The sequence below is a fragment of the Saimiri boliviensis genome, chromosome 6 (genome assembly GCF_048565385.1).
Source record: "Saimiri boliviensis isolate mSaiBol1 chromosome 6, mSaiBol1.pri, whole genome shotgun sequence".
Lineage (NCBI taxonomy): Eukaryota > Metazoa > Chordata > Mammalia > Primates > Cebidae > Saimiri > Saimiri boliviensis.
In genome coordinates, this window is record NC_133454.1 from 79,099,813 (window position 1) to 79,120,865 (window position 21,053).

Here is a 21,053-nt window from a genome sequence, read left to right on the forward strand (position 1 = left end):
ATCTGTGTGTTATCAACTTTAAAAATAATTAAATGTAACATTTTGTTTATAAAAGCATAGCTTTACAAACTGGTCTGAAAGAAGTGCTTGGGGTATGGACACTTATGGAATTTTCACAGTACTTTCACAGTAAACATTCTTCTGTCAAACTGATCTGTATTTTAGGTGTTATCTATTTGAAAAATATGATAACACAGTATTGGCCTGATCGAGAAGCAGCACCAGGGGATATATCCCCTTATACTATTCCAGAAGAAGATCGCCACTGTATTCGAGAAAATATTGTAGAAGCCATTATCCACTCTCCTGAGCTCATCAGGTATGTATTTTAAAAATTACCCATTCTGCAGTTATGTATCTGTCCTGTGTTTTGTTTTCTTGGGGAGGAGGGGTTTGGGGGTCTTTTTCCGAATATGTAGGCCTATAATTTTTGTAGCAGAAAACTTATAATCCAACAAATCCTATTATAGGAGAATGCCTTTGCAATCTTTTTTTTTTTTTTTTGAGATTCAGTCTTGCTCTGTCAGCCAGGCTGGAGTGCAGTGGCACTGTCTTGGTTCACTGCAACCTCCACCTCCCAAGTTCAAAAGATTCTCCTTGCCTCAGCCTCCTGAGTAGCTGGAATTACAGGCGTGCACTACCACGCCTAGCTAATTTTTGTATTTTTAGTGTTTTTTTTTCTGAGACAGAGTCTCACTCTGTTTCTCAGCCTCGAGTGTAATGGCAAGATCTCAGCTCACTGCAACCTCTGCCTCCCAGGATCAAGCAGTTCTCCTGCCTCAGCCTCCCGAGTAGCTGGGATTACAGGCATGTACTACCATACCCGCCTATTTATCTTCAGTAGAGACGAGGTATTACCATTGTTAGCCACACTGCTCTGGAACTCCTAACCTCAAGCGATCCACCTGACTTGGCCTCCCAAATTATATGGGATTACAGGCTTGAGCCCCAACACCTGGCCATTTTTTGTTTTTAGTAAAGACAGGGTTTTGCCATGTTGGCTAGGCTGGTTTTGAACTTTGGACCTCAAGTGATCTGCCCACCTGGCCTGGCCTGTTATTTATTTTCTTACTACAGTTGGATTTTACATTGATAAAACAAAATATATAAAACTTGTGGGCCGGGTGTGGTGGCTCACGAATGTAATCCCAGCACTTTGTGAGGCCCAGATGGGCGGATTACCTGAGGGCAGGAGTTCAAGACCAGCCTGGCCAACAGGGTGAAATGCTGTTTCTGTTACAAATGTAAAAATTTGCTGAGTGTGGTGATGATTACTTGTAATTCCAGCTAATAGGGAGGCTGAGGCATGAGAATCATTTGAATTCGTGAGACAGAGGATGCAGTGAGCTGAGATTGTGCCACTGCACTCCAGCCCAGGCAATAGAACAAGACTCCATCTCAAAAACAACAGACGAAACTTGTGAAAATAGGCCCAGTATGGTGGCCCATGCCTGTAATCCCAGCACCTTGGGAGGCAGAGGTGGGCAGATCACCGGAAGTCAGGAGTTCGAGACCAGCCTGGCCAACATGGTGAAACTTGGTCTCTATTAAAAAAACAAAAATTAACCAGGTGTGTTGGCGCACACCTGTAGTCCCAGCTACTTGGGAGGCTGAGGCATAAGAATTGCTTGAACCTGGGAGGCAGAGATTACAGTGAGCTGAGATTGCACCACTGCACTCCAGACTGTGCAACAGAGTAAAACTCTGTCTCAAACAAAACAAAACAAAACAAAACTTGTGAAAACAGTCCAGGCTCAGTGGCTCATGCCTATAATCCCAGCACTTTTAGAAAGTGGGAAGATTGCTTGAGCTCAGGAGTTCAAGACTAGCTTGGGCTACACAGCAAGATCTCAAACCCCTCTCCCCTGCCAAAAAAATTAGCAAAGTGTAGTGGCACATGCATGTATTCCCAGTGCTTGGGGGAGCTAAGGCAGGAGGATTGCTAGAGCCCAGGAGTTGGGAGCTGCAGTGAGCTATGATGGTGCCACTGCACTTCAGCTTGGGCAAAAGAGTGAGACCTGTCTTTAACAATAACAACAAAAAAAATTTGTGAAACATACTGTGATAAGATGAAAGGGTATGAAGACTATAGAATGCCGTCATATACTTTATAGTGTTGATATTTGAAAACTTATTTTTATAGGATTTTGCAGAATTTTTCTTTAATTTTGAGATGGAGGCTCACTCTGTCATCCAGGCTGGAGTGCAGTGGCACAATCTCAGCTCACTGCACCCTCCACCTCCCGGGTTCAGATGATTCTCCAGCCTCAGCTTCCTGAGTTGCTGGGATACAAGCATGTACCACCACACCCAGCTAATTTTTGTAGTTTTAGTAGAGATGGTGTTTCACCATATTGGCCAGGATGGTCTCGATCTCTTGACCTCGTGATCTGCCCACCTTGGCGTCCCAAAGTGCTGGGATTATAGGCATTAGCCACCGTGCCTGGCCTAATTGATATTCTTAAATGAAACTTGTTTATTGATGATAGTAATAAAAAATAAAAACACTTAACATTTGTAACATTTGTTGGATTTCTTTCAAATCAGTAGGAACACATTGTTTTTGCTCAGTGACTTATTCTGAATTACATCATGTTTTCCATGTACATCTAAATCACATGGATTATTTTCTTTTTTTTTTTTTTTTTTTTTTTTTTTTTTTTGAGACAGAGTTTCGCTCTTGTTACCCAGGCTGGAGTGCAATGGCGCGATCTCGGCTCACCGCAACCTCCGCCTCCTGGGTTCAGACAGTTCTCCTGCCTCAACTTCCTGAGTAGCTGGGATTACAGGCACGTGCCACCATGCCAAGCTAATTTTTTTGTATTTTTAGTAGAGACGGGGTTTCACCATGTTGACCAGGATGGTCTCGATCTCTCGACCTCGTGATCCACCCGCCTCGGCCTCCCAAAGTGCTGGGATTACAGGCTTGAGCCACCGCGCCCGGCCTACATGGATTATTTTAAATTAGATTTTGTCTAAACAGCTATTTCCTTTCTATGAGTCAGCAAAATCTTATCTAGGTAGGATTTTATCCTCAGTGTTTATTTTTGGCTTTCAGGGTACAGCTTACTACATGCATTCATCACATCATCAAACATGATTATCCAAGCCGCTGGACTGCCATTGTGGACAAAATTGGCTTTTATCTTCAGTCCGATAACAGTGCTTGTTGGCTAGGAATTCTTCTTTGCCTTTATCAGCTTGTGAAAAATTATGAGTAAGTGTTTCTTTCAATTCCTATAGATCTTTGGAATTAGGAAAAGTTGGGAAATTTTAAGCTAATTTGAACATGTAAAAGTATATTGGGCATAGATACCAAAATTAGTGAATTATATGGCAGTTTCAATTTATTCTTTTATTTTTGAAGTAGCATTCTAACTGCAGTTTCTTCATTCTACTAAAAAACTCCTTGTGTTCTGTTTTCTTAATCACTGCCTTTTTACCTATTTAAAAACTAAGTTATATCTGAAGCTGGCTCCTCAGTATGTGCTGACAAAAGTCCTTCAGATAAGTTTTTCTAAAATGTGAAAGTGGTCAGAATACATTGAGCATTAGAGCTCCTTATTACTTGTGGCTTTTCTTCTGTGAATTTTTATCTTAACTTGGGTTCTTGATTAACTTCCAGAACCTCACTCTGATTCTTCATGTGATCTTTTTTAATGAGTGTGTTTTTTGGAGATTTACACTCACTTATTTCATTGTTGGCATATTTAAGCAAATCATAGCTCATATAGGTGTTTAGTATTAGGAAAAAAGATTTTAGGCCAAGTGATTATTTTAGATCGCGCTTTAGGGATCAGGAAAAAAAGATCTAACCTGGAAAGCTGAGGTACAGCACTGAGAGTAGGAAGCTACATGTTGAAGGAGTTTTTTAAGTCTGTGGTAAAAGTAATAAAATTGATAGGCACATGAAAAGTTTGATATGGGGATATTATGAGGAAGGCATAAGGAAGACTTTTATACCTTGATGGTGACTTTATAGCCAGTCCTAACAGCTACACAGATGCCATTGTGAGCCCTCTAATTCTGGGACTTGTAGTTAGCCTCCGATACCGTCTTTGTGTCCCATCTCAAAGTGGCTGATGAACTGCTGCTTTTGTTCTCTAAGCCAGATAGAAACATACCATTTACCGCATTGGTACTGGTGTTTTCTTGTGTTCCCACCAGCTACCCATCTTCCTCCTAAGGAATGTTCCAGCTGTTGCTCCAACCTCTGTCAGAGTGCCAGTTTTTGTAGTTCTGGTAAGTGAGTGACTGAAATTAGAGAGAATATAAACAATAAGCTGTCAGTATCATTGAGGAGGTTCAAGTCCCTCCAGTCCCATAATCTTAGTAGGAGGGAATATGACAGGGATTTTTTTTTTTTTTTTTTTTTTTTTTTTTTTTTTTGAGACGGAGTTTCGCTCTTGTTAACCCAGGCTGGAGTGCAATGGCACGATCTCGGCTCACCGCAACCTCCGCCTCCTGGGTTCAGGCAATTCTCCTGCCTCAGCCTCCTGAGTAGCTGGGATTACAGGCACACGCCACCATGCCCAGCTGATTTTTTGTATTTTTAGTAGAGACGGGGTTTCACCATGTTGACCAGGCTGGTCTCGATCTCTTGACCTCGTGATCCACCCGCCTCGGCCTCCCAAAGTACTGGGATTACAGGCTTGAGCCACCGCGCCCGGCCATGACAGGGATTTTTAAATGGGAGATACAGGAGGCTGCTACATCATTGGAATTCAGTTCATTTTCAGCCAGTGTTTCGTTGTAAAGCACAAGGTGTTCACAAGGGATCTGTGTGGACTGAAGCAGTTCTAAGAAAATTCATGGATAAATTGGAATTTGTGGTGGTCTTCAGGAACATAAATCCTCAGGAAATGCTTATTAGTTGAAGGAACACAAAGAACATTTTAAGAGGAAGGCGTGTCACACCATATGGAGTGGTATGAACAAAGAAAGAGATGGAAATGTGAGACCCTTTTATTGGGTAATGAGATTGCTTTATATATTGATAATTTCCAGTGAGAGGTTGAGAATAATTTTGGACTGGTAAGTTGGGACAACGTTAGAGTTTTGAGTGCAGAATGGGAAATTTGGATGTGATCCTTTAGAAACTAAGAACCACTGAATTTTTTTTTAGCAGAATAGTGATAAGACTAGTATTTAAGGATTTTCTGTGAATATGGTTCTCCAGTTTGACACATCACAGCCTTGTGGTAGTAGAATTTTATTAGTGTCATATTTTTATACTTTCAGGAACTTTCAGGTTTTACAGGGATTAAGTTTGGTACCATAGTTACTTTTACCCTCATTATCTTAGCTTAACAACTATTACCAGTCAACTCCCAGTCCACTGTTCAGTGTACTGAGGGAGGTAGGAGAGAATACTTGACATAGAACAAGTATTTAAACTCTCTAGGGAGGGTGATGGACCTATAATGCATATAGAAAGCTGCATAATATTAGTTCTCACTTTCAGTGTTTAAAGGGAATTTTGTGTATAAATGTATAATCAGATTGGAGAGTACAAATGGCTTTCTTTTGTGAATTCTTATTTTATCAACTCAAAGTTATAGATAACTTTTTAAAATGTATGCTAAGTATGCTAAGTATAATTTCTTAGCACATTGAAGTAATATTTGAAATAATTTGTCAGTAGATTGTGTTAATAGCTTTAGCAGTCATTGTTAATATGAAATTCCTTTTTGTATTTTTCATTCTTGGTGATTTACTTTGTTACTCATTTCACCTGATAGGAAACAAACAAAAAAAATCTAACTTTTAAAAAGTCTCCCATTATCATTTTTAAATGTACTCAGATATTCAATTCTTGAATATTCTCTCTCTTAAGGAAGAGGGATACTAATAAATAAAACTGGGATGTGCTATGGAAAACCAATTTAAAGCTGTTTTTTTAATCATCTATTTCAAAAAGATAAGCTGTGGCTCTTAGAATAATGATTTCTATAGTCAGTAATCTGTGTTTTGCAAATTTAGTCTGCCTGTTGACTGTTTAATAATGGAAGTTGGGGCTCAGCCTGTGATCCCAACACTTAGGGAAGCCAAGACAGGCAAATCACTTGAGCCCAGGAGTTTGAGACCATCCTGGGCAACATAGTGGAACCTCGTCTCTTTCCCTCTCCCAGCAAAAAAAAAAAAAAGAAAAAAAAAGAAAAAAAAGAAAATAATTAGCTGGGCATTATGGCACATGCCTATAGTCACAGCTACTACTCAGGAGGCTGAGGTGGGAGGATAGTTTGAGCCCGGGAGGTTGAGGCTGAGGTGAGCCATGATCACCACTGCACTCCAGCCTCGGTGACAGAGTAAGGCACTTTCTCAAAAAAAAAAAAAGAAAAGAAAAGAAACTGAATTTGTTTTTGTGTAGTTATAACTTATAAATTTGATTGTTTGATTTTTTTTTTTTTTTTTTTTGTGATGGAGTCTCTGTCACCCAGGCTGGAGTGTAGTGGCATGATCTTGGCTCATAATTGATAGCTTGTTGGTCACATTTTGTTGCCCTATGGGTTAATAGAAGAACTTCTGGTTTATGATGCTTTTTTAAATAAAATATTTTCTGCTTTATACATGCCACTTCTGCCTTAATGCTCTTGGTATGTAAATTACTTAAGGATGGTAATATATAATTTATTTCTTTATCATCTGCTACTATTTATACAAATATAATCAAATACTTCCTAACCAGTTTAGAAAAAAAAAGTATTAGAACAAAACCTTAAAAAGAAAGCATCTTGGATAAAACCTTGAATAAAGATTATGCAGTTTTTTCTGAACATTTATTATGAGATCAGTAACCTTGGATTTCAGTTGCCCAGGTTCATGACTGACTATAATACTGAGAAAGATAGTTAATTTCTATGCCTCAGTTTCCTCAACTATAAAAGTGAGGATACTTTTATATGTTCAGAAAATACTGGATAATCTTACTCAAGGTTTTATTCAAGATGCTTGCTTTTTTTTTTTTTTTTTTTTTTTTTGAGATGGAGTTTTAGGCTGGAGTGCAATGGTGTGGTCTTGGCTCACTGCAACCTCCACCTCCTGGGTTCAAACAATTCTCCTGCCTCAGCCTCCCAAGTAGCTGGGATTACAGGCATGCACCACCATGCCTGGCTAATTTTTATATTTTTAGTAGAGACAGGGTTTCTCTTTGTTGGTCAGGCTGGTCTCGAACTCCTGACTTCAAGTGAACCACCAGCCTCAGCTTCCAAAGTGCTGGGATTACAGGCATGAGCCACTGCACCCGGCCAAGATGCTTTCTTTTTATGGTTTTGTTCTAGATATTTTTCTTTTTCTAAATTGGGTAGAAAGTATTTGATTATATTTGTATAAATAAATGCATAGTTTAATATATATATAAAGTCATGGAAATAAATTCTTACAGAATTAGTTTGTATTCCTACTCAAAGGTATAAAAAGCCAGAGGAGCGGAGTCCATTGGTAGCAGCAATGCAGCATTTTCTGCCAGTTCTAAAGGATCGTTTTATCCAGCTTCTTTCTGACCAGTCTGATCAATCTGTCCTCATCCAGAAACAAATATTCAAGATCTTCTATGCTCTTGTTCAGGTAATTTCTACAGAGCAGTTTTTATATATAAAAGTTAGTCTGCCGTTTACCATATTAAACATTAACAAGAATTTCAACATTTGAATAATAATTACATTTGAAAATCTACATTAAATGGATAATTTTCTAGCAAAATATAAATTGCCAAAATATTAAGTCTAAAAAAGCATACGTCCCCAAACATGTAGATAACCGTAATAAATCTTAAACTGCAAACGAGCAACGTCAAATTCTCTTAAGCTATTTACTACAACCAAATTAGTCATTTTAGGAAGCATCTTTCACCTTACAAGAATTAATGAATCTAGGCCAGGCACAGTGGCTCATGCCTGTAATCCCAGTACTTTGGGAGGCTGAGGCAGGCAGATCACCTGAAGTCAGGAGTTCAGGACCAGCCTGACCAACATGTAGAAAACCCCATCTCTACTAAAAATTCAGAAAAATTAGCCAGGCATGGTGGCACATGCCTATAACCCCGACTACTTGGGAGACAGAGGCAGGAGAATAGCTTGAACCCAGGACACGGAGGAGAAAAGAAAAAGAAAAAAGAATTTTTGAATTTGAAAACCCATTACTTGATTACAGTTGAAATCTAACACATACTCTGATATGCAAGATATACATAAATTGTCTCAATAAATAGAAAACCTATTCCTAAACTTGTCACAAAAACACTGTATCCATGGGCTTTACTGGCACACAGTAATGGGTTTTATTATTTCTGTATGTTGCTCTGAATTTTTCTAGGATAAAAGATAGCCACTACAGAAATGGTTGGGTCAGTATTCGCAGTGAAACGTAATTATAAAGCAGATTTTAAAAAATCAGATAAATTCTGGTTCTTTTTGCACCATGTACCATAGAAGTGTTTATCTCATCTACCAAGACCTTTGGTCCAAGTCATACCATTACATTAAAAAATCTCATTTAAATGGATCAGAGCCAGGCACAGTGGCTCACACCTGTAAGCCTGTAATCCCAGTTACTCTGGAGGCTGAGGTGGGAGGATTGCTTGAAGCCAGGAGTTCAAGGCTATAGTCCATCCTGACAGAGCGAGACCTGGTCCCTAAAAAAAAAAGAGAAAGGAAGAAAGATCTAGGATTTAACTTCCACTGAGATTATACTTGCCTAACTCTGTTGCTTGGTTGGATTTTTCATGTCTTTGCTAGATCTTTAAAGACATTCAAGTATCTCCCACTCTGAATCTAAGGGTACCTTAATGCCATTCTGTTGGACTCTTAAGTGATTCTTTCAAGTAATTTGAATCAACACTAGTCTTTTCTTTTTTTTTCTTTTTTTTTTTTTGAGACGGAGTTTCGCTCTTGTTACCCCAGGCTGGAGTGCAATGGCGCGATCTCGGCTCACCGCAACCTCCGCCTCCTGGGTTCAGGCAATTCTCCTGCCTCAGCCTCCTGAGTAGCTGGGATTACAGGCACACGCCACCATGCCCAGCTAATTTTTTGTATTTTTAGTAGAGACGGGGTTTCACCATGTTGACCGGGATGGTCTCGATCTCTTGACCTCGTGATCCACCCGCCTCGGCCTCCCAAAGTGCTGGGATTACAGGCTGAGCCACCGCGCTCGGCCTAGTCTTTTCAATATTTTTTCTAACTGGTAGGATCATAACTTTTGGATTAAATAATAGATCTTTTTGAAAACTATCGTAGGGCATACGGAATAAGACAAAATAGTTTATCAGCTCATTATTTGAGACTAGCATACCCTATTATAAAAATATAGCCCCGTCTCACTTGTGAAAATAGATGTCCTAAAATCCCAAATTGGATATCTATTTTATTGGCCTACTGAGAGGATTTATTCCAGGAATACAAGAATGGGTCAATAGTAAGAATTTAATTTTTGTAATTAACCCTTACATCACATTAAAATAGAGACCTGTAACCATCTTTATGGATGTCAGATAACGCATTTTATAAAAGTAAATAACCATGTCTGCTTTGAAGAAAATAAACAACTGTTAGAATCCTAAAATAGAATCTTTCTTAACTTGCTGAAATGTGTGCGTTAGAAGTCTGCAATAGATATCATACCTTACAGTGAAAATAAGATACCCCAGTAAAATGAGTATATGACAGGGATGCCCACTCACCGTTTACCATTATAGGTAACAAGCAAAGAAATGTATCTGTGTACTAAAAGCAGGAAATGTGGATTGAATGACATACTTTTGGTAGGTATTGTGAAGAGTAAAAAGAGGTGGGATTTTCTTTAGCAAAGATTTTGAAGTTTTAATTCTTGACTTTTATTTAGTATACACTACCACTGGAACTGATAAATCAACAGAACCTGACAGAATGGATAGAAATTTTAAAGACTGTTGTGAACAGGGATGTACCTAATGTAAGTTTCTGTATGTTCTCTTATTAAATTACTAAATATATTTAATGGTCTTTTGAAGACTTTAACTGGTGTTTCCTGTAACATTCTCTATGAACTTTTATAATTTGTGATGTATTTTTTTCAAGATTAAAGATAGCTTTTCATTTGTTTACATATGCATTACATATATACATTTACTTAGTGTAAAAAGTTGTAAATGGTGATTTTTAAAATATATTACAGTTTAAGCACTTCTGTTGTCTTTATTTCATCCTAAATCTTCTGTTTCTTCTCAGTTCTTTTTTTTTTTTTTTTTTTTTTTTTTGAGACGGAGTTTCGCTCTCGTTACCCAGGCTGGAGTGCAATGGCGCGATCTCGGCTCATCGCAACCTCCGCCTTCTGGGCTCAGGCAATTCTCCTGCCTCAGCCTCCTGAGTAGCTGGGATTACAGGCACGCGCCACCACGCCCAGCTAGTTTTTTTGTATTTTTAGTAGAGACGGGGTTTCACATGTTGACCAGGATGGTCTCGATCTCTTGACCTCATGATCCACCCGCCTCGGCCTCCCAAAGTGCTGGGATTACAGGCTTGAGCCACCGCGCCCGGCCTCTTCTCAGTTCTTAAATTAAGAGCTCATAGCTAGCTTTCAGCCTAGTTAATTTGTCAGATGCCCACATACAGAGGAAGAACTTGATTTACAAGTTGGCCAAACTTTATAGTTATGTTATCTTTTCTAAATAACTTTATTGAGAAATAACTCACATACCATAAAATTTACTCTTTTGAAATATAACTTGGTAGTTTTTAGTACATTTAGAGTTGTCCAGTTGTGTTATTTTCATAATCAAATTTTAAAAAATTATTATTCTTTATAATCTAGTTTTCTAGAGCTCGTTTTCTAGAGAGAGGGGGGAATTTGCAGATTACTGAATACCCAGTTTTTTGTTTTTTGTTTTTTTTTTTAAGACATAGTCTCTCCCTCTGTCACCCAGGCTATAATGCAGTGTTGCAATCTTGGCTCACTGCAACCTCTGCCTCCTGGGTTCAAGCAGTTCTCTGCCTCAGCCTCTGAGTAGCTGGGATTACAGGCGCCTGCCACAGTGCCCGGCTAATTTTTGTATTTTTAGTAGAGACAGAGTTTCACCGTCTTGGCCAGGCAAGTCTTGAACTCCTGACCTCATCAGCCACTGCATCTGGCTGACCCAGTATATTTCAAGCACTGTTATTAATATGTACTTATTTAACCCTCAAAATTCTTTCTGGGAGGGTTATATAATTTGTCCAATATAATATTGCTAATCACATAAGTGAGACCAAAGTCCTATTTTGTAGTTTAATTTTTCTTTTAAAGATTTGTTTCAAAAAGATTTACAAACAATGCAAAAGAAACAACATTTCTACACACTCCACAGGAAACTAGTTTGGTGTATATTTTTCTGTGTACATTTAATAAATATACAACTTTTTTGTTTTGTTTTTGTTTTTCCTTTGCCCATAGCATGAAATAAAATACAACTTTTAAAGGTCTCACATACAAATTCTGCACCTTTTTGTGTATAATTTATAATCTCTGCACCAATTATAAATAAGCAGTTCAGTGAGTTATCACAATTATATGTACCCATGTAACCATCACCTCAGAATGTTTGCCTCATGACTGGTTCTAGTCATCTCTGCCATCATCTCATTTCCCGCACAATAGATTTCGTCTATTTTAGAACTTAATAAGTAATCTTTTGTTTCTGGCTTCTTTTGCTTAGTATATTTATAAGATTCTTTCATGTTGTATAGTGATAGTTTATTCTTTCTTATTGCTAAGCCCATTGTATAGGTATATCACAATATCTGGATGCTGATGGACATCCAGATAGTTTTACTTTTTCAGTATTATAGATAAAGCTATGAACATTCTTACATGTCTTTTTATGGTTACATGTTTTTTACATTCTTGTATAACTATCAAAGAAAGGAATTGGGTCATAGGGAAGGTGTATGTTTAACTTTGCAAGTAACTTCCAAAGTGGCTGTAGCATTGCTCTCCCTAGCGATGTATGAGAGTATTCAATTGCTCTGTGTATTCACTCCCTTATCCTACTTAAAAAATATGTCATGGATATCTTAGGTCAATGTATAATTATCCAGTTCCTTCTTTCAGTGGTTGTCTAGTAGTCTTTTATGGATGTTACATAATTAAACATTCCCTTATTAATGAATGTTCAGGTTCTTGCCAGTTTTTTACCATTACAAATAGTATTGTAATTAATATTCTCATACACAAATTCTTGTGCGTTTATACTTACATATCTGAAACTAGATTTCTGAAATGATGTTTCTCATAGGGCCTTGACTATACTATTTAGATCTTGACTAAAATGTTTTGTTTTAAGCTTGTAGAAGAATTTTAAGAAGCATGTCTTTTATAACCAACTAGTGAAGCAGTGAGGATGTCTCTTGGATTTAACTAGGGTTAATACTTTTCCAAGTCTAACCTTCTGTTATGAAAGGCCAACATTAGAGAGGCATTCATATTTTTGTCAATCTGTTCTCATCTCATGTTGTTCCTCCTATGTTATATTATCTCTATCATTAAATAAGTATCTTTTTTTTTCTTTATTTGATATCCCTGAGACTGTGTGATTTACAATAAATATCTTTTCAAAGGAAACACTTCAAGTTGAAGAAGATGATCGGCCTGAGTTACCATGGTGGAAATGCAAGAAGTGGGCCTTACATATTTTAGCAAGGCTTTTTGAAAGGTAATCTTATCCATATATGGTGATTTAAATTAGTTTTTAAAGGTTTTGCTTTTATAAGTGCTGGCATAAAACATAAAGAAACAATGGGCATTTTGATGTTCTTTTAGATATGGAAGCCCTGGCAATGTTTCCAAGGAGTATAATGAATTTGCTGAAGTATTTCTGAAGGCATTTGCTGTTGGTGTACAGCAAGTAAGTCTGTTACTGGTTTTTCTAAGTGGAAATATGGCATCTTTAAGTTAATTTGTCTTATTTCTGGTTTCTTTGATATCTAAAGAGTTCACGTTTGGACCCTATAGCAGGTCTCAAACATTTTTGGTCTCAGGATCTCTTAATGTTTAAATTACTAAAGAGACCATTGGGTTCTTATGTGAGTTATACCCAGTGATATTTATCACATTAGAAATTAAAACAAAATTAAGCAGTTCATTAAAAAATAATAACAGTACATATTAACAGAAACTTTTATTTTTATTTTATTTTTTTTTGAGACAGAGTTTTGCTCTTGTTGCCCAGGCTGGAGTGCAGTGGTGCAATCTTGGCTGACTACAACCGCTGCTCCTGGGTTTAAGTGATTCTCCCGCCTCAGCCTCCTGAGCAGCTGGGATTACAGGCATGCACCACCATCCTTGGCTAATTTTGTATTACATTTTCAGTAGAGATGGGTTTTCTCTATGTTGGTCAGGCTGGTATAGCCCGCCTTGGCCTCCCAAAGTGCTGGGATTACAGACGTGATTCATTGTCTTAGTTACAGAATTCTAATTTTTTTTTTTTTGAGATGGAGTCTTGCTCTGTTCTCTGGGCTGGAGTGCAGTGGTGCTACCTTGGCTTACTGCAACCTCTGCCCACTGGGTTCAAGTGATTTTCATGTCTAAGCCGCCTGAGTAGCTGGGATTACAGGTGGCCGCCACCATACCCAGCTCATTTTTGTATTTTCAGTAGAGATGGGATTTTATCATGTTGGCCAGGCTGGTTTTAAACTCCTGACCTCAAGTGATCTGCACACTGGACTCCTAAAGTGCTGGAATTATAGCCATGAGCTGCCACGTCCAGCCCACAATTCAAATATTGGCTTGAAACCTCAAATTTAGGGACTGGGCGCAGTGGCTCAAGCCTGTAATCCCAGCACTTTGGGAGGCCGAGGCAGGTGGATCACGAGGTCAAGAGATCGAAACCATCCTGGTCAATATGGTGAAACCCCGTCTCTACTAAAAATACAAAACACTAGCTGGGCGTGGTGGCGCGTGCCTGTAATCCCAGCTACTCAGGAGGCTGAGGCAGGAGAATTGTCTGAGCCCAGGAGGTGGAGGTTGCGGTGAGCCGAGATCACGCCGTTGCACTCCAGCCTGGGTAACAAGAGCGAAACTCTGTCTCGAATAAAAAAAAAAGAAACCTCAAATTTAATGCTGGCAACATATTGTCAGCAATTTTCCTTAAAATGATGGATTCATTTTATTCAATTTTGAGAAAAAATCTGCCATATTCTTTTTATTCTTTTTTTTTTTTTTTTTTTGAGACGGAGTTTCACTCTTGTTACCCAGGCTGGAGTGCAATGGCGCGATCACGGCTCACCACAACCTCCGCCTCCTGGGTTCAGGCAATTCTCCTGCCTCAGCCTCCTGAGTAGCTGGGATTACAGGCACGCGCCACCATGCCCTGCTAATTTTTTTTTGCATTTTTACTAGAGATGGGGTTTCACCATGTTGACCAGGATGGTCTCGATCTCTTGACCTTGTGATCCACCCGCCTCAGCCTCCCAAAGTGCTGGGATTACAGGCTTGAGCCACCGCTCCTGGCCTAAAATCTGCCATATTCTAAATAACAATAGTTATTTAGGAAAACTATTGTCTATCAGTTATTCTAAATAACTATTGTCTATCAGTTGTTCTTTCAAGGATAAAATAGTGTTTCATGGAATATGTGACTATTTCAGCATGCAATTCAATCTCTTACCAAGTGTTGTAACCATTGTACTTTGATATGTAGAATGGCTATCTGTGTACTTCTTACTGAATAATCATACTTTTTCTTCTCATCAAAGTTATTAAGGAAAACTTGTTCTGTAAGAATGTGGGTGTAAAGAGGCAGGTAGATCACCTACAATCAGGAGTTCGAGACCAACCTGGCCAACATGGCAAAACCCTGTTTCTACTAAAAATACAAAAATTAACTGGGCGTGGTGGTGCTCACCTGTAGTCCCAGCTACTAGGGAGGCTGAGGCAGGAGAATCCCTTGAACCTAGGAGGCAGAGGTTGCAATGAGCTGAGATTGCGCCGCTGCACTCCAGCCTGGGCAGCAAGGCGAGGCACTGTCTCAAAAAAAAAAAAAAAAAAAACAGGGACTTTAATATCATACTGTCTTTATTCAAATAAGGCACCACAGCATTTAACACTGTGGTTTTGTACCATTGATACAAATACTTATTTACTCAAAACCCAGCATTTTAAAAGAAAGCAGACAACATCATTATGAAAGTAGCTTTAACCTAGTAGATCCTTTGAAATAGTCTTGGGGACCACTAGAGGTTTGTGGACTTCAAGTACCAGTGTTCTGAAACATGAATTAGAATTAGAACTATTGACAGATTCTAAATAGGCAGTTAACTGCTTTGGGTGAGGTTTTTCTAGAAGATGGCTTTAACAAGATAGGGCTTTCAATACTGTAGTTTTTCAGTAGGTAGCATATGGTCCAGGTGTGGTGGCTTACACCTGTAATCCCAGCACTTAGGGAGGCTGAGACAGGAGGATTGCTTGAGGCTAGGTGTTCAAGACCAGCCTGACAACATAGTGAGCCACTGTCTTTAGCAAAGAAAAAAAAATAAAAACAAAGATAGCATATACTTTTCTTTTTATTCTTAATCAGAAATGAGTTGAATTATTTTTAACAGAATGCGATCGTTTTTCTTGATGACCAGGGCATTAAGATACATGTTAACTGTTTTGACTGGCTTGTAAGTGGTTGAAATTTCTATTTGGACATTGATTTTTGATTGAAAAATTTTTTTCCAAGGTTTTATTGAAGGTGTTATATCAGTACAAGGAGAAGCAATATATGGCTCCTCGAGTTTTACAACAGACATTAAATTATATTAATCAAGGAGTTTCTCATGCTCTCACCTGGAAGAATCTGAAGCCCCATATACAAGTAATCATTTATCTGAAATGTTTTTATAGCAAATATAATAGAAATAACATCAATTGCCATAAAGGTTGAAAACTTGCATGTTTGTTGAGTTGTGTTACTTAGTTTACTTCTGGTGGTGGTTTTGAGAGTGTAGCAGGAAAAGGAGACAGAACACTCTGACATAAAGTTATGAGAGGTATTTTGTGACTATCCAACTTACTTTTTAATCCAAAACTTTTATCTTCAACCTTGATTTAAGTTCATACTCTTGGTCTATGATTACATTTTATCATGTAATTTGGAGTAACCAAGGGACTTTATTTCACCAGATTAGTTTCTAGCCTAAGTGGCTTATCTCCTATTTCTATGAATAATTTATTTGCTTTATTTAGAGCTGTAGAATTTTATAGACTTACATATGTGCATATTTTTAGGATACTTATTTGCAGCGTACGTACACTTATATCTTATAATTACTTGTTACAGAGAGGGGAAGTACATGCATGTAGTTAGATAGTTGATCTTAGAACACATTAAATGCATTACTAAAGTTTGATATTAAGCTTTAAAATTCACATCATAGTGTTTCTTTGGTTTTAATACTTAGAGGAAATTTGAAGGTTTAAATTTGAAAACTGATGGCTACTGTTTTCTTAACTTTTAAATTGCAGGGCATTATCCAAGACGTTATTTTTCCATTGATGTGCTATACAGATGCTGATGAAGAACTTTGGCAAGAAGACCCTTACGAATACATACGCATGAAGTTTGGTAAGAAATAGTCACCTTTTTAGAAACAAAAAAAAGTCAGTAATTAAGATTAGAGTGATTGTGTGTAGCCAACCTATGGGGTATTAGGTATCTTCTTTATTTTTTATTTTTCGAGACGAGTTTCACTCTTGTCACCCAGGCTTGAGTGCAGTGGCCCGATCTTAGCTCACTGCCTCCTCTGCCTCCCAGGTTCAAGCGATTCTCCTGCCTCAGTCTCCTAAGTAGCTGGGATTACAGGCACCTGCCATCATGCCCAGCTGATTTTTTGTGTTTTTGGTAGAGATGGGGTTTCATCATGTTGGCCAGGCTGGTCTCAAATTCCTATGCTCAGGTGATCCACCTGACTCGGCCTTCCAAAGTGCTGGGATTACAGGTGTGAGCCACCACACTGGGCCCGGCCCTTCTTTGTTGTTTTAATGTATCCCTTGTATAGTTTTTTGGGGGGGCTATTCATTTTGGGGACCATTCATTATTGATAATCATCTTACTTTTAGCAGACACAAATTCAATACTGTTAAGCTTTTATTACTGAATGCCAAAACTGTTAGATATTCAAGATTACACCTCAACACTAAATGTATCAAGTATGCTTTTGGATCTTATGTTGGTCATCATATGTGTGGGAAATGAGAAAACACATTGGAAGCTGGAGTCACATGAAGTCCCTGCACAGAACTAAAGAATTGTAATTTGGCTAATAATGTGGAATATTGGTCCTTCCTCTTAGCAGATCATCTGTGCTTTTTGCAGCTTGTACTTTTGTGATGCTATTGTGAAAATTCTCACATCAGTAGTGTTTCATACATATAATTTAAACTGCTAAGTTATGGGTTAAAAAAGAAAAATGAAAAACTATTAGGAAGAATTCATGGATTAGCATTTAATTTGTACAAGTCAGGTGTGGTGGCTAATGTCTGTAATCCCAACACATTGGGAGGCCGAAGTGGGCAGATCGTTTGAGTTCAGGAGTTCGAGTCCAGCCTGGCCAACATGGTGAAACCCCATCTCTACTAAAAGTACCAAAATTAGCTGGATGTGGTGGCAGGCATCTGTAATCCAGCTACACGAGAGGCTGAGGCAAGAGAATCACTTGAACCTAGTAGTTGGAGGTTACAGTGAGCCGAGATTGCCCCACTGCACTCCAGCCTAGGTGACACAGTGAGATTCCATCTCCAAACAAACAAAAACACTTAACTTGTATGGAAAAGACATGGAATTCTGCTTTTGCAAAATTACACGGGAATCTAGGATCATTTTCATACCTTAGGAAAAGATTAAGCATGTTTTTAAATGCTTTTGTGAAGAAAGTAATGTTTATTGTCTTAATTTTAAACTTGTTCTCTAGATGTGTTTGAAGATTTTATTTCTCCTACCACTGCTGCCCAGACACTTTTGTTTACAGCCTGTAGTAAGAGGAAAGAGGTAGGCTTATTTAATGTTTAGGTAACTTTTCCTATATTATTTAAAATTTATTGGCCGGGCGTGGTGGTTCACGTCTGTAATCCAGGCACTTTGGAGGCCAAGTGGGGCGGATCACCTGAGGTCGGGAGTTCAAGACCAGCCTGACCAACATGGTGAAATCCCATCTTAAAAAAAAAAGAAAAAGAAAAAGAAAAAACAGATTTATTCAACTATGCACTCAGTTTTAAATGTCATATGAGTCACTTTGTTAGTGTTTTTTAAGTACTGTTGGCCTATTCAATAATAGCGCTTTTCTCTTTTAATCTAGGTACTGCAAAAGACTATGGGATTTTGTTACCAGATTCTTACAGAACCAAATGCTGACCCTCGAAAAAAAGATGGAGCCCTGCATATGATTGGCTCTTTAGCTGAAATACTTCTGAAGGTATTCTTTAGTGTATTTGTATGTGCATGAGTCTGCAAGTAGTTTTTTGTTTTGTTTTTATTTATTTTTTTTTGTTTTTTAGTTTTTTTGTGTGTGCAAGTAGTTTTTAAAAATAAACAGCCAGGCGAGGCGCGGTGGCTCAAGCCTGTAATCCCAGCACTTTGGGAGGCCGAGGCGGGTGGATCACGAGGTCGAGAGATCGAGACCATCCTGGTCAACATGGTGAAACCCCGTCTCTACTAAAAATACAAAAAATTAGCTGGGCATGGTGGCGCATGCCTGTAATCCCAGTTACTCAGGAGGCTGAGGCAGGAGAATTGCCTGAACCCAGGAGGTGGTGGTTGCGGTGAGCCGAGATCGCGCCATTGCACTCCAGCCTGGGTAACGAGAGCGAAACTCCATCTCAAAATAAAATAAAATAAAATAAAATAAAATAAATAAACAGGCAGCCAGGCACAGTGGCTGACTTCTGTAATCCGAGCACTTTGGGATGCTAAGGTGGGCAGATTGCTTGGGCCTTTGAGACCAGCCTGAGCAACATACTGAGGCCTCCATCTTTTTTTTTTTTTTTTTTTTTTTTTTTAGACGGAGTTATTTTGTTTTGCTCTTGTCACCCAGGCTGGAGTGCAGTGGCGCGATTTCGGCTCACCGCAACGTCCGCCTCCTGGGTTCAGGCAATTCTCCTGCCTCAGCCTCCTGAGTAGCTGGGATTACAGGCACGCACCACTATGCCCAGCTAATTTTTTGTATTTTTAGTAGAGACGGGGTTTCACCATGTTGACCAGGTTGGTCTCGATCTCTTGACCTTGTGATCCACCCGCCTCGGCCTCCCAAAGTGCTGGGATTACAGGCTTGAGCCACCGCGCCCAGCCGAGACCCCCATCTTTATAAAAACAAAAAATGCATTGGGTGTGTTGGCTCATGCCTGTAATCACAGTACTTTAGGAGGCCGAAGAGGGCAGATTGCTTGAGGTCAGGAGTTTGAGACCAGCCCGGCCAACATGGCAAAACCCCATCTCTACTGAAAATACAAAAATTAGCTGGCCGTGTTGGCGCATGTCTGTAATCCCAGCTACTCGGGAGACTGAGGCAGGAGAAGGATTTGAAGCCGGGAGGTGGAGGCTGCAGTGAGCCAAGGTCATGCCACTGCACTCCACACTCCAGCCCAAGCTACAGAGACTTGGTCTCAATAAAAAAAATTAACATCCTTATGTGATGTACAACTCAGTAGTTTTTATTATTCACAGTTGTATAACTATCACCCTCAGAAGAAATTCTGTATACGCCGGGCGCGGTGGCTCAAGCCTGTAATCCCAGCACTTTGGGAGGCCGAGGCGGGTGGATCACGAGGTCGAGAGATCGAGACCATCCTGGTCAACATGGTGAAACCCCGTCTCTACTAAAAGTGCAAAAAATTAGCTGGGCATGGTGGCACGTGCCTGTAATCCCAGCTACTCAGGAGGCTGAGGCAGGAGAATTGCCTGAGCCCAGGAGGCGGAGGTTGCGGTGAGCCGAGGTCGCGCCATTGCACTCCAGCCTGGGTAACAAGGGCGAAACTCCGTCTCAAAAAAAAAAAAAAAGAAAAAGAAAGAAATTCTGTATACATTGGCAGTCACTCTACATTTCACCCCAAATCTCCCAGCCCTAGGCTACCTGTAGTCCACATTTGTTCTATGGATTTGTTTATTCTGGACATTTTATGTAAATGAAGTCATAATATGTAGTCCTTTGTGGATGACTTCTTTCATTTAGTGTAATGTTTCCAAGGATTACCCATGTTGTAGCATGTTTCAGTACCTTTTCTGTTTCGTTGCCAAATTATATTTCATTATATTAATATACCAGATTTTATTCATTCATTAGTCGCTTCTATTTTCTGGCTACTACAAATGTTGCTGTGAATATTCATGTTTAAGTTTTTTTGTTTGGTTTTCAGACAGTCTTGCTCTGTTGCCCAGGCTGGAGTGCAGTGGCACAATGTCGGCTCATGCAACTACGCCTCCTGGGTTCCCCGCCTTAGCCTCCGGAGTAGCTGGAATTAACAGGCACCTGCTACCATGCCTGGCTAATTTTTGTATTTTTGGTAGAAATGGGGTTTCACCACATTGGCCAGGCTGGTCTTGAACTCCTGACCTTGTGATCCACCTGCCTTGGTCTCCCAAAGTGCTGGGATTACAGGTGTGAGCCACTAGGCCTGGCTCATGTTGAAGTTTTTATGTGGACGTATGTTTTTATTTTTCATGGGTATATACCTGTGAGTATGAATTGCTGGTCATAATTCGAGAAACCACAGGACCATTTTCCAGAGTCACTGTACCATTTATATTTCTACCAGCAGTATATTTTGATTATAGCCATCCTGGTGAACGTGAATTAGTATCTCTTTGTGGCTTTGAAACTTTTCTTGTGTTTATTGTCCATTTGTATATTTTTAGAGAATATCGATTCAAACTGCTTACTCCCATCCCACCCCACCACTTTTTTTGTTTTGAAATGGAGTCTTGCTCTATTGCCCAGGCTGGAATGCAGTGGCAAGATCTCGGCTCACTGTGGCTTCTGGTCTCCTGGGTTCAAGTGATTCTCCTGCTTTGGCCTCCCAAGTAGCAGCATTTTTTTTTTTCACCCAGGCTGGAATGCAGTGGCATGATCTTG

The 21,053-nt window shown here is 39.3% G+C and overlaps 1 protein-coding gene across 1 annotated transcript in view; it reads left to right on the forward strand.

Annotated features, from left to right (window-relative positions):
• Nucleotides 1-21,053, forward strand: part of IPO7 (importin 7) — a 67,374-nt gene that overhangs the window by 23,876 nt on the left and 22,445 nt on the right. The window contains exons 3-12 of the mRNA XM_039470903.2: nt 166-319; nt 3,059-3,217; nt 7,410-7,566; nt 9,838-9,927; nt 12,567-12,661; nt 12,769-12,853; nt 15,671-15,805; nt 16,456-16,555; nt 17,901-17,977; nt 18,285-18,401. Coding sequence (XP_039326837.1) covers nt 166-319; nt 3,059-3,217; nt 7,410-7,566; nt 9,838-9,927; nt 12,567-12,661; nt 12,769-12,853; nt 15,671-15,805; nt 16,456-16,555; nt 17,901-17,977; nt 18,285-18,401 — 1,169 coding nt within the window. The remainder of the gene's footprint in view (nt 1-165; nt 320-3,058; nt 3,218-7,409; nt 7,567-9,837; nt 9,928-12,566; nt 12,662-12,768; nt 12,854-15,670; nt 15,806-16,455; nt 16,556-17,900; nt 17,978-18,284; nt 18,402-21,053) is intronic.